Below are 13,479 nucleotides of genomic sequence, written 5' to 3' on the forward strand. Positions count from 1 at the left end.
GCAGCAGGGAGTGTTCTAGGCAGAGGTCCCGGGCCCCAGGCTACCTAGCCCGGCTGCAGCGTGGCTAGAAGGGAGTGGGGCTTCTCACCCATTTGCATTTACAGCCTGTGAGAGCTCAGAAAGAAGGGCAATTAGAGCCTCTCTAGAGGAGAGGATGCTTCAGGCCCATTCCTGCCAGTCAGGGAGAAGGGGGCTCCACTCCACCTACCCCATCACCTCTCCTGCAGCCAAGCTCATCAGAATGCTTCGGGGACAGACAGTGAAAGAATTCCTAGTAGACACACAGCGCTGCGTTTACTCGCCACCTAGATTCTGCCTCATTTCTCCCCTTTGGATCCCTGGAGTAATACTGGGGCTGAGTTCAGGGAGCATGCTCTCTCCTCTCCTGCCCAGATGTGACTCTGTGTGTGTGTGTGGGGGGGGGGGGTATCGAGGCTGTAACAGAGCAGTGAGAGGCTCTGCACAAAGCGGGTAGGTGGCCTAACATGGTGCGGGGAGGCGAGGCAATGCCCATCTCCTTCCTCCCTTCCTGAGTTTACTGTCCAGTTAACCCTGACTCCTGCTCTTCGGGCCCAGAGACAATGAAGTCGTTGGGGCAGCCTGGCCTGGCCAGCCACTCAGCTGCCTCCCCATGGCTGGGAGCACCCCGGCAAGGGCTCTAGCTGGACAAGACCTCCCTGGGCCTGGAAGCCTGGCCTGCCCCCTAAATGTTAGGTTTTTACCAGACTGCTATCCAGTTTTCCCAGCAGTTTTTGTCAGAGAGTACTTCCCCCAGTAACTGAAGTCTTTGGCTTTATCAAAACACTGTTCTACTATGTTTGTTGCTTCTGTGCATCATGTACCTAATCTATTCTATTGATTTCTCTCTGTGTCTTTCTTTCTATCTCTGTGTGTGTCTCTCTCTCCCCAAAATCTTTTTACGGATTACACTTAAACAAAATTTGAAAAGATTTGGGAAAACAATAACACACTCAGAAAAGGAGTTGACATAGAATTGCTATCTAGTTTAGACTTCTATGCTTTGACTCCCCAACTATGTTTCACGACTATCAATGTTCTAGTCACATAGTACAGGCATACTTTGTTTTATTGTGCTTTATTTATTGCATTCCACAGATATTGCATTTGGGGCGGTAGCATTTTAACAAATTGAAGGTTTGTGGCAACCCTGGGTAAAGCAAATTTATTGGTGCCATTTTTCCAACAGCATTTGCTCATATCATGTCTCTATTTCACATTTTGGTAATTCTCACAATATTTCCAAGTTTTCCATTATTATTATTATATCAGTTATGGTGATCTGTGATCAGTGATCTTTGATTTTACTGTCATTGTTTTAGGGTGCCACAAATTGCACCCATACAAGATGGCATAATTAATCAATAAATATGTTTGTTCTGTTCCACTTACTGGTGTTCCCTCAACTCTACCTCTCCTCAGGCCTTCCTATTCCCTAAAACAAAACAATATTGAACAATATTACATAAACTTAGTTGATAAAGCAGCAGTAGGGTTTGAGAGGGTTAACTCCAGGGGGCAGCTAGGTGGCAGAGTGGATAAAGTACCGGCCCTGGATTCAGGAGGACCTGATTTCAAATCCAGCCTCAGACACTTGACACTTACTAGCTGTGTGTCCCTGGGCAAGTCACTTAACCCTCACTGCCCGGAAAAAAAAAATAAAGAAAAGAAAAGAAAGAGAGAGGTTAACTTCACTTTTGAAAGAAGTTCTACTGTGCGTAAAATGCTATCAACCAGCATCCCATACTAGAGAAATCTTTCATGAAAGTAAGAATCAATCAATGTGGCAAACTTCATTGTCATCTTATTTTAAGAAATTGCCACAGCCACCCCAACGTTTAGCAATCACCACCTTGATCAATCAGCAGCCATCGACATCCAGGCAAGAACCTCACCCAGCAAAAAAATTATGGTTCACTGAAGACTCTGATGATCGCATTTTTTAGAAATAAAATATTTTATATTAGAGTATGTACGTTGTTTCTTTAGATATGATACTATATAGAGGCAGCACTGGCCCTGGAGTCAGGAGGACCTGAGTTCAAATCCGGCATCAGACACTTAACACTTACTAGCTGTGTGACCCTAGGCAAGTCACTTAACCCCAATTCCCTCACAAAAAAAAAGATATGATATTATTGTATACTTAATAGGCTACACTATAGTATAAATATAACTTTTATATTCACTAGGAAACGAAAATATTCATGTGACTCACTTTGTTGCAATATTCACTTTCCTGTTATGGTCTAGAAGCAAAGCCACAATATCTCCAAGACAAGTTTGCCTGTATGTGGACAGGAATACTGTTTATTTCTACCAAGCAGCCATCTAGCATTCACTGAGAGATCTCTAGTGAAAGGAAACTCATGACCTCTACTAAGTTTTTTAAATAGCTCTCACTGTCAGCAAGTTTCTCTTGAATTAAATCCAAATCTGCTTTCTACCCATTGCCCTTTGTTCTGATTTCTGGGGTAAAGCAGTATATGTCCAATTCTTCTTCCACTTGGACAACCTTCAAACACTTGAAGACAGCAGTCATGCCCCTCCTTAAACATATAAAAGTCTTCTCTATTCTATATATCTTTTGTAGGGTGAACCCTTCTGATCAGTCTCCTTTGGGATTCAAGCTCTTCAGAGTCAAGGACCATTTTTTCTTCTTGCATATGTTCATATATCCAGCATAGTGCCAAGAACATAATACATGTAAAGATAAGAACTGATGTCCAGTCAACATTCCCCATCCACTGTACTAGAGGGAGTTCACAGGGAATGGAGTTCACAGCCAAAGTTAAAGTCAAGGGTACTGGAGGACGGAAAGTCAATTTTCCTATCTTTGGGCGCTCATGCATTACAAATACCACTTTGGAGAAGGAGGCCAGTAAGAAGGCAAAATATTCCAGACTGCTATGATTCCTGGGTTAAACAGAGCTGTTTCTGGGATTCCAGGGCTCTGACTCCAATGGGAGAAAGATAATGGAAGAAGAGTATCACAGAATGTCTTCATATGACCTGTAGGGAGAGCAGAGGTAAGCAGCCATCTGAGTCAAGGTAAAAGTATTCTCCTGACCCTAAGCAGGAATGTATACTGGAAGAAAAGATGTAGGAGGAAAAATATTGAAAGAGAAAGAGAGAAATAGAAAAGTGGAGGTAATGGGATGTGTGGAAATGGATGCACTCACCTATGTTGATTTTTCCACCAGATGAATCCAAACACTAATGAAACCACCACTACAATCACAATTGAGATCCCCAGAGCCAAGGGCAAGGCAGAGCTTTTGGCTGGACATGAAAATATTAGCATATAAGTAAACTAAACTGGGATCTTTCCTCTATCCCATCCCTCCCGAGCCTGAGATTCCCTATCCCTTTCCATTCTAAGTCTGTGACTCCCATCCCCTTCCATTTTGGGCCCAAAGTCCCTCCCTTCTTATTCCTCCTAGGTCCAAGTTACCACATTTTCCTCCCTCCTGAGTCTAGTATTCTCCATCTTCTTCCCTTCCCAGTCTTGTGACCATGCCCTTCTTCTACACTCTAGCACCACTTTCTTCCCATTCCCAATCTAGGACTCAGTTATTTCTCACCCCAATATCGGATGAGGTACTGGCCATCAAGACTGCTGTGTTCTACCCTGCAAGCCAGATCAGCTGTTTCTCCAGCTTCCACATTGAGGATAACTTGAAGATACCATGTCCCATCTGAATTTGGCAAGAGGTCACCTGTCTGAGTTCCTGGTAGCTCCTGTCCATGTTTTATCCACGTCACCTGCACTGACTTTGGATAGAATCCTGAGACATGACAAAGTAGCTGCAGCTGTCCTGGAACAGGGGTGGGACTACTTGACAACCAGACTTCTGGCCTAACTATAGGATAGAGAGAAGAGAGATTCATGTAGGATTCATAAAATCATAGGATGATACCATTTACGGCTAGAACTGACCTTTGAGATCCAGTCTCATAATTTTCATACATTCAGAAACTAAGACCCAGAGAGCTAATGGGTTTGTCAGAGTCCCATAAGGATTAAGAAGCAGATAGATATGATATGAACCTAGAATTCTTAAATTTCAAGTTCTTTCCACTATATCAAGGTACAAAATCCCACAACAATACCTTCCTCCAAACTTCTTTCTTCAATGCCCCAGCTAACTCTTATTCCCCACCAACTATCCTTATGTTGACTATTCTTCTGATGCATAAAAAATGATGGGCATTTGGGAAAACTGAAAAGCAGGATGGCAGAAATCAGGTTTATATCAATATCTTATGCCACATACCTCAATAAACTCAAAATGGATATGACTTAAATATTTTTTAAAAATAATCTTAATACATTTTATTTTTACATTACCTACATTTCTCTTTATATCCTTGCCTCTACACTTCTCTGAGAGCCATGTCTCATAATATATTTTCAAAAGAAGATTAAGAGAAACATTCAGCAAAACTAATCAATACTTTTTTTTAATGGCATATACGATGGACCTGTACCTTTGCAATGAAACATGGGAAATGTGTTTTCTCAAACCTCTTCTTTGGGCCTCAGCTTATTCTTGGATTTCACAACATTCTGTTTGATTGTTGTTGTTTTTTTTTTTCATTTGCACTGTTTTTGTCATTATTTATGTTGTCTTCTTGACTCTGCATCAGTTCATATAAATCTGTATATGCCTCCCTACAGATGCATCATATTTGTTGTTTCTTACAGAATGGCAATTGCTATTATATATTTGTACCACTATTTGTTTAGACATTCCCCAATTGATTGGCAGCTACTTTGTTTCCAGTTCTTTGCTACTCCCAAAAGTATTGTTATAAAATATTTTAATGTATATGGAAACATTCTTTGTGTCAATGACCTCCTTAAAATGGATGCCTTGCAGTGTCAAATGGTCACTTTATTTGCATAATTACAGATTGTTTTCCAGAATGATACTTCACAGTTCCATAAACAATAAACAATTAATATCTTTCCACAACCCCTTCATCATTGATTTTTTTCATCTTTTATCATTTTTGCTATCTCAGTTTACTAGATATAAGGTAAAATTTCAAGATTATTTTCATTTATTTTATTATTAATTATTTGGGAAAATGTTAAATATGATTGTTAATAATTTGCAGCTTTTCTTTTGAAAACTGTTCATATCTTTTGACCATTTTTGTCTTGGGGAATTTCATTTGCTCTTACACATTTCTATCATTGGTCTATATATCTTACATATCAAATCCTTATCAGAGGTATACAACACACAGGATAAAATTTTCCTTAGTCAACTTGTTCTTTTTTATCCTACATGCATTACTTTTATTTAAAATTTAAATCTGCCATTTGCCATTTAAAATTGCCACTATCCCTTGTTTAGTTATATGAAGTATCCTCTACTCAAAAATGGATTGTATATGATCTTTATTTATTGTAGAATACAGTATAAGATGTGACTTAAATCTAATTTATTCCAGATTATTCTCCAGTTTAACCAGAAATTCTTATCAAATACAGAGCACTTTCTTATGTAATTTATGTTTGGGGTTTTATTGAATGCTGGTGTTTTGAGTTAAATAGTTTCTGATTCTTCTTTGTCTAGTTAGCTGTAATAATTTGTTTTTTAAAATGTTTTTAACTAGTACCAAATGGTTTTGATGACTGCTATTTTGCAATAGTTGGAAGTTTAAAATCACTACTTCTCTTTCATTCCTACCATTTTTCATTATTTCCCTTGATATTCTAGATCTCTTTTCTGCTCCAAGCAAACTATGTTATTATTTTTGTCTAGTTGTTATTTGTATGTGTAAAGTAAGTGTCTCTTTGGTAGTTTGATTGATATAACAATAAATCTATAAATTAACATTGGTAGTAATGTTATGTTTGTTAAATTGGTATGACTCAGCCATGAGCCCTGAGTATTGTCAGATACATAAGCATACCTTTGCATTTTGTAACTGAATTGACAGGTATTAGATGTGCTTTCATAGAGTGATTTCTAAATATTTTATGTGTTTTATAGTTATTTTGAATGAGACTTCCCTATCTATTATTGCTTCCTTTATCTTGTTATAATATAGAAATTCTATTACAGCCTTCAACTTTGCTGAAGGCATCGTTTCAATTCGTTTCTTTGGTGAATCCTTAGATTTCCTAAGTAAACCATTATTTCATCAACAAATAGGGATAGTTGTATCTTTAACTGCCTATCTTTATGTATTTAATTTGTTTATTTTGTCCTATTGCTATTGTTAGCACTTCAAAAACTATTTTAAATAATAACAGACAAAGGAAGCAACCTTTGCCTCTTTTTTGCTTCTTTTGGAGTTTTTTGTTGGATTTTATAATTTATTAAATGCACATTAAGTTCCTTGATTGTCTCTTTTTCTATTGTGTAAATATATGTTCTAAGAATATGGGTTGTTTTTTCCTCTGATGACAGCTTTAGCCACATACCAGACATTTTAGTATATTTTATCATCATTATCATCATCTTTAAAATAAACATTTTTTCTATTATTTGTTCTTTGACCCACTAGTTATTTGGGATTTCATTTTTAAGTTTCCTTTTGGGTCTTTGTTTTCTGTTTGTAGTCCCTGAATTTATTATAATTTTTATTATATTATAGCTTGCATTTAATATTTATGTTTTACGGGGGGGGGTTACAGTTATTTGAAATCTCTTTGTGCCTTAATGTATGTCTATTTTTTTTTCTATTAAAGGACATATCATAAAAATTTACAGTAGAATTACCCCAAGTACCTTTCACAGTTATGGGTAAGAGGCAAATTCTTAGCCAAATAAGGGATGGAGGCAATAACAAAAGGCAAAATAAATTATTTGGAATATGTGAAATTAAGACCTTTTAACAAACAAAATTAATTCACCTAACATATGAAGGGAAGAACTTAATTGAGAAAAAATATTTATGTGAAATATAATATCTCCAAAAAGGGACTTATATCCAAGATATAAAAGGCAACTAATGGAAATATATAGGTCTGAAAGCTATTACCTAATAGATAAATGCTCAAAAGATATGAACAAACAGTTCTCAAAAGGATAATTACAAACTATTAATACCAATATGGGAGAATGCTTCAAATCACTAGTAATAAGAGAAATCCAAGGAGCAGCTAGATGGCACATAGGATAGAGCACCAGCCCCGGTTTCAGGAGGACCTGAGTTCAAATCCGACTTCAGACACTTGACACTTACTAGCTGTGTGATCCTGGGCAAGTTACTTAACCCCAACTGCCTCACAAAAAAAAGAGAGAGAAATCCAAATTTAAAAAAAAAAAAACTTAGATCTCATCTTATTCCCAACAAATTGGCAAAGTTGTTGACAAAAGATGAAAATAGTTAATGTTGAAAAGGGCTGTAAAAGGATAGGCACACTAATCCACCATTGGTGCAGCTGTGAATTGGTTCAACCACTCGGGAAAGAAATTTGGAACAACCAACAAGCATTCTTAAGAGTCTACTATGTAGGGGCAGCTAGGTGGCACAGTGGATAGAGCACCGGCCCTGGAGTCAGGAGGACCTGAGTTCAAATCTGGCCTCAGACACTTGACACTTACTAGCTGTGTGACCCTGGGCAAGTCACTTAACCCCAATTGCCTCACCAAAAAAAAAAAAAGAAAGAAAGAAAGAAAGAAAAAGAGTCTACTATGTGGCAGGCATTGTACTAGACACTTGGAGATCCAGAGATAAAAAAGAATGAAATAGTCCCAGCTCTCAAAAAAAGTTTACATAGGAGAAAACATGTACATACATTAATCATTCAGTTACTTAACAGACATTTATTAAGTACATACTACATGTCAGGTACTATGCTAAGTGTTGGGGATACAAAAAGAGGCAAAAGATGATCACTGACTTCAAGCTCACAAACTAATGGGGAAGACAAGTAAACAAATATTTACAAGCAAGCTACATACAGGATAAATAGAAAAGAGGGAAAGCATCAGAATTAAGAGGGGCTGGGAAAGGTTTCTTTCTTGTAGAAGATGGGATCTTAGTTGGAACTTAAAGGAAGTCAAGAGATAGAAATGAGAATGAAGAGCATTCCAGCCATGGGGGATAGCTAAAAGAAATGCCCAGAGCCACAAGACTGAGCGATTTGGTGAAACAGCAAGGAGGCTAATGTTACTGGATAGAAGAGTAGTTGTGATGGAGAGTAAGATGTAATAAGACTAGAAAGGTAGGAAGGGACCAGGTTATGATGGGCTTTAGATACCATTATATATGGTGCATATGCAGCATATATGAAGAATAAAATAAAATTATTTGGGGGCCAAACCTGTGATTTCATGAGCAAAAAGAATTCTCAAGTGAGAAAAATTTGTCTAGTAAATTAAAATTGAAATCTGCTCTTTAATTTATAGTTGTTGAGCATTGCCTTAGTCACTGAGATTTTAAATTACTTGCCCAGTGTCCACTACACAGAAATTAAATGCTCCTCAGAAATTAAATGCAAAGTACTTAAATGCAAGGTAGTTAAATGGTACGATGTGGTGTTAAGCTGCATCCTGAAAAAAGTGCGGGATTCTATGAGGGAGAAGTGAAGATTGAGTGCATTCCAGGTCACGAAAACAGTGTAAAACCATGAAGATAGTCAATAGAGTGTCATGTGGGAAAAGGGAGAAGGTTAGTTTAACTGGTCCATAAAATACAGGAAGAAGAATAACATAGGAGACAAGAAAATTAGGTTGAGGACAGATTGTGAAGGGCTATCAAAGCCTAGTAAATGAGTTTATACTTTATCCTAGAGGCTATAATAGGATTAGAAAAGTGACAAAGTCAGACCTGTGCATAAGGAAAATCACTTTGGCAGCTTTGTGGAGGATGGACTATGGTAGTGTGAAACCTGAGACAGGGAGAGCAACTAGGTGAACATTGCAATAGCCCAGGCAGGCAAGATTAGGGCCAGAAAGAAGACATCTAGAATTTATACAAATGCTTTAAGGTCTCCAAAGCAGTTTCTACATATCTCATTTTATTCTCTCAACCATGGGAGAAAGGTGCTATTATTATTCTTATTTTATAAATGAGGAAAATGAGGCAGACAGAGGTTAGACACATCTAGTATGTCTGAGGCAGGATTTGGACTTTAGTTTCCTGACTCCAGATTCAGTTCTATATCCCTTGAAATAATGTAGTAATTTGTGTAAGTAGAGATAAATGTTCAGATGACAGGGATAATGGTAGAATTTGACAACTGATTAAATATAGGGAGATGATGGAAAGTGATAAATTGAACATACTATAATGTAACAAACCTAATGTAATAATGTAACAAACCTAAGGGACTAGAATGATGGTACGTACCTTCAACATAAATAAGGAAATCGGTACAGGGGTAAGTTTAGTGAGCCCTGTTTTAGACTCTGAATTTGAGATCCCTCTGGAACAGATCTCCAATTTGAAATGTCCAATAGGAAAATATTTGGTAATACAGAATGAGAATTCCGGAGAGAAACTGTGGCTGTATATATATACAACTCTGAAAGTCATCAGCCTGGAAAGGATAACTAAACTCATCGAAGTTGATGAGGCAATGAGAAAATATATAGAGAGAGAAGACAAAGAAGACAAAGCCTTGGGATACATTTACAATTAGGAAGGGTGATATGGATGATTAGCAAATAAAAGAGGAGTGGTCAGACAAGTAAGAGGAGAACCAGAAGAGAAAAGAATCATAAAAACCCACAGAAGAGAAAAGATCCAGGAGAAAAGGGTGGTCAACAGTGTCAAATGGAACAGAGAGATCGAAAAGAATAAGTGCTGAGTTTAAGGGATGCCTGGTAACTTTAAAGAGAGAAGCTTCAGCTGAGCAAGGAGGAAGTCAGAAGCAAGGTAGCAAAGGGGAAAGAAGTGAAAAGAGGGAGAAGAAACAAAGATTGTAAAAAGCATTTTTCAAAATGCTAATAAAGTTGCTCAAATGTTCACATCTTTTGCCCCTGAGATCCTGCTGGTATACATAGACCTCAAGGTTAATGATAAAAACGAAGACTACACATACACCCAAATATTTATAATGGCACTTTTTTGTAGTAATAAGAACTGGAAGGTGGCAGCTGGGTGGTGCAGAGGATAAAACACTGGCCCTGGATTCAGGAGGACCAGAGTTCAAATTCAGCCTCAGACACTTGACACTTACTAGCTGTGTGACCCTAGACAAGTCACAATACCCTCACTGCCTCACCAAAAAAAAAAATAATAAGAATAAGAATAAATAAATGGTAAGAACTGGAAACTGTACAGGTGGTTGTCATTTGGGAATGTCTAAAGGTAATGAAATATGATTTCACTGCAAGAAAAATTAGTTAGGATGACTGGGAAGAGACTTATATGAACTAATAGAGTACACAGAACCAAAAACAAGATGCATAATTACTACAACAATGATAGAACAGCCACAAAACAATTAAATCTGAATGCTGAGAAATTAAAATGACCAAGCTTCACCCAAAGCAGAGCTATGAGAAGGCACCTGCCCAATTTCTCTACAGAAAATATTTACAGATTGCTCTCTGGAAAAGGAAGAAAGGAGGACAATATAAAAAAAATTAGGTAATTTTTAAAAAGCAAAACTATATCAGTAAACTTGAAAATAATTTAAATAACAATCCTGGCCCAAAAAAATGATGGGGATTTGAGGATTGGGTGGGAATAGGAAGAGGACTAAGTTCCAGAGTCTTGGGGCTTGTGTTCTTTATGGTTAGGAGCATAAAAATGGTTCTTAGGACTGACCTTGCCGTTCAATGTCTTTCCGTCCTGTGTCTAGAAGGTCACCAAGGAACTGGGGAAGAGTGTGATTGAGTAAGTTCTGTAACATGACCTGGGTACCCTGGTCCTGGTTAAGAATGTCGGAGATATTCTGGGATATACTTTCAGCCCCTGGTGCAGGCTTCCATGAATCTTCTTGGAAGCTCATGAAGTCTGTTCCTTGAAATGCCACCTGGAAAAGGCTCACAGGGGATCTTTGGGAGTAACTTGCTCTAATCTGGATCACAAAGGGGTCTAAGGGTATGAAAGTGAAGGAAGGGAAGAAAGAGGAAAAAGTTTAGTTAGGGAGAGATGGAAGGGGTTAGATGTGGGGCAGGGAGTGGGGTGGTGGTGATGAGTGTGGGAAATAATTATAATCTCCTATCTGTGCTCATAGGATTTTAATGGGGAAGAAACCCTAGAAATCATATTCAAGCCCCTCAGATGAGGAAATGAAGGCCCAGAGAGGGTAAATGACTTGCTTAATATAATAGGAGTATTCAAGAGACCACAGATCAAAAGTTAGAAAAGATCTCAGATACTAACTTCGCCAACCCCCTCATCTTACAGATGAGAGAGACCCAGAGAGGTTAAATCATTCACCTGAGATAGAATTTGAACTTGGTTTCCAATTTCTCTCTCTTATCCTTCTTTTTTTTTTTTTTTTTTTTTTTAGTGAGGCAAGTGGGGTTAAGTGACTTGCCCAGGGTCGCACAGCTAGTAAGTGTTAAGTGTCTGAGGTCGGATTTGAACTCAGGTCCTCCTGACTCCAGGGCCAGTGCTCTATCCACTGCACCACCTAGCTGCCCCTTCTTATCCTTCTTAAGAGGACCTAGAGAAAAAAATAGGGGGGCATCTATGTGGCGCAGTGGATAAAGCACTGGCCCTGGATTCAGGAGGACCTGAATTCAAATCTGGCCTCAGACACTTGACACTTGCTAGCTGTGCGACCCTGGGCAAGTCACTTAACCCTCACTGCCCCACAAAAAAAAAAAAAAAAAGACAGGATCAGCCACAGGAAGAGTAAAGAGCAGGTGAAAGAAGAACGTCTTGGCCTTCTCCAAAGTAGATCAAAATGAGCAATGGAGGAACCTGGGAGTTTTTTAGGGTCAGGGCTGAGAACCTGTGACCCTTGTTGGAGGAGTGGGAATAGAGTGAGAGATGAGATAAAGGCTATATTTGGAGAGGAAGGGGACTCCGGATACAAGGGGAGAATTCAACTAGAAATTAACCTTGGGACCCACAATGCCCATCCCAATTACTTCCCTCCCCAACACACTTAGGAGATAAAAATCATCAGCTGTGAACATCTCAGACCCCCAAGACTCACAATCCTGCCTGAAGACCTTAACAAAGTCTTGCACATCCCGTGTAATACTGGTCAGGAAGACGTCGAAGATCCCCCGCAGCTCTTCCAACTGCTCTGCACTGAAGTGACCCCTGGCCCAGGGCCACAGGAAGAGAATGGTTCTAGCCTGTGGGTCCCACCTGTTGGTCTCTAGATCCCCCAGCCAGCCTGAGGCCAAGCTCGGAACACAGCTGTCATTGAAGAAAGACATGATCAGCTGGAACTGGAAGGTGAGGGGCTCCTGGGAAGCTGTGGGGAAAGAGGGTTAAAGAAAGGTGCTAATTGGAGGAGAAAAGATAAAAGAGGAAAGAAACGGAGGAGAAAAAATAAAAAAGGAAAAAAACACAGCAATCCCGTCTCCCTCCTCGCTTCCCTTCCAAAGGGGAAACTGAATCTGGGAAAGAGTGGTCTACCCTGCAGTTTCCCAGGGGTATGGAAAGGTCGGGGGAGGGGTTCCCTGGTCAAGGGAAGGAATAACCAACGTGACTTGGGTCTCTTTCCCACCGTGCCCCGTCTCCAACCATAACGTTCCCTCTCTGTCTCGTGGGTCCCCCTCATCGCCCCCGATCAGATCTTCCTTACCCGTCCCTCCTCCCCATCCCTCAGAGATCCCCCGGATCAGCAGCAGGAAGGCGAGGCACCGCGACAGCATGAGGCCGCCAAGTGCTCAGCTCGGCGGCTCTTCTGGACTGGGAGCTTGGGTATTTGCCACATCCCGCCTTACCCTGCGCCTCACTTCCTATTCTTAACTCAACCTTATCTGAGTTTGACAGAGAGTTTGACGGATATGGTTTCAAGGTTCTTACTTTGTCCCTAGGCAGTTTCTGCGGTGGCGGGAGGAGGGGAGGTAGAAGACCAGGCAGAGAGAACAGAGGAAGCTTCTTTTTTTTTCTTTAGAAGTAACGAACTGTTTAAAAAAAAAAAAGACAATAAAAACCAAGTCAGCGGTCTCACTTCAAGCTATACATCCCAGGTTCCTCGCTCGAGAGGTCCCCTTGTCTCCAGATTGTGCTCTGTCCTCTATTTGCTTCCCCTCAAAGTCTGTCTCTCCCTCCTCCCTGGCCCCTTCTTTCCCTGCCTTGTCCACCCCACAACCCCCTACAAGTCCCATTTTCTGCCTCACCACTGGGAATGATTTCTCTTGAGTAATTCACTTTAACAATCATTTATTCAGAACATGGTGATGGAGTGAAAAGAGCCCTAGGCTAGTCCTGGGAAAACCTAGGTTCAAGTTTTTTTAACTTTCCTCTTTACTACTTGTGTGAGTTGGATAAATCATTCAATGACCCTGGACCTGTTGTTTCCTTGGCTATAAAAAAAATGAGTCTGTTAAACTAGTTGATTTCGTTGTTTTC

General features: G+C 39.6%; 1 protein-coding gene across 1 annotated transcript; it reads right to left on the reverse strand.

Annotated features, from left to right (window-relative positions):
- Nucleotides 1-832: 832 nt before the first annotated feature.
- LOC122726134 (antigen-presenting glycoprotein CD1d-like) lies at nt 833-12,811 on the reverse strand. Its single transcript, XM_043963666.1, has 6 exons — nt 12,707-12,811; nt 12,107-12,373; nt 10,762-11,031; nt 3,603-3,881; nt 3,201-3,300; nt 833-3,030 (listed from the first exon to the last, which is right to left on the reverse strand). The coding sequence occupies exons 1-6, from the start codon at nt 12,774-12,776 to the stop codon at nt 3,009-3,011; spliced, it is 1,008 nt and encodes a 335-aa protein (XP_043819601.1). The 5' UTR covers nt 12,777-12,811; the 3' UTR covers nt 833-3,008.
- Between the last annotated feature and the right edge of the window lie 668 nt (nt 12,812-13,479).

Source organism: Dromiciops gliroides, chromosome 4, assembly GCF_019393635.1.
Source record: "Dromiciops gliroides isolate mDroGli1 chromosome 4, mDroGli1.pri, whole genome shotgun sequence".
Classification (NCBI taxonomy): Eukaryota; Metazoa; Chordata; class Mammalia; order Microbiotheria; family Microbiotheriidae; genus Dromiciops; species Dromiciops gliroides.

Coding starts and splice junctions, on each gene's coding strand:
- LOC122726134 (XM_043963666.1), bottom strand. CDS start 12,776: ATGCTGTCGCGGTGCCTCGCCTTCCTGCTGCTGATCCGGGGGATCTCT. Junction 3,301..3,602: donor GTACCTCATCCGATATTGGG/GTGAGAAATAAC, acceptor TTTCATGTCCAG/CCAAAAGCTCTGCCTTGCCC. Junction 3,031..3,200: donor TGGTGGAAAAATCAACATAG/GTGAGTGCATCC, acceptor CTCTCCCTACAG/GTCATATGAAGACATTCTGT.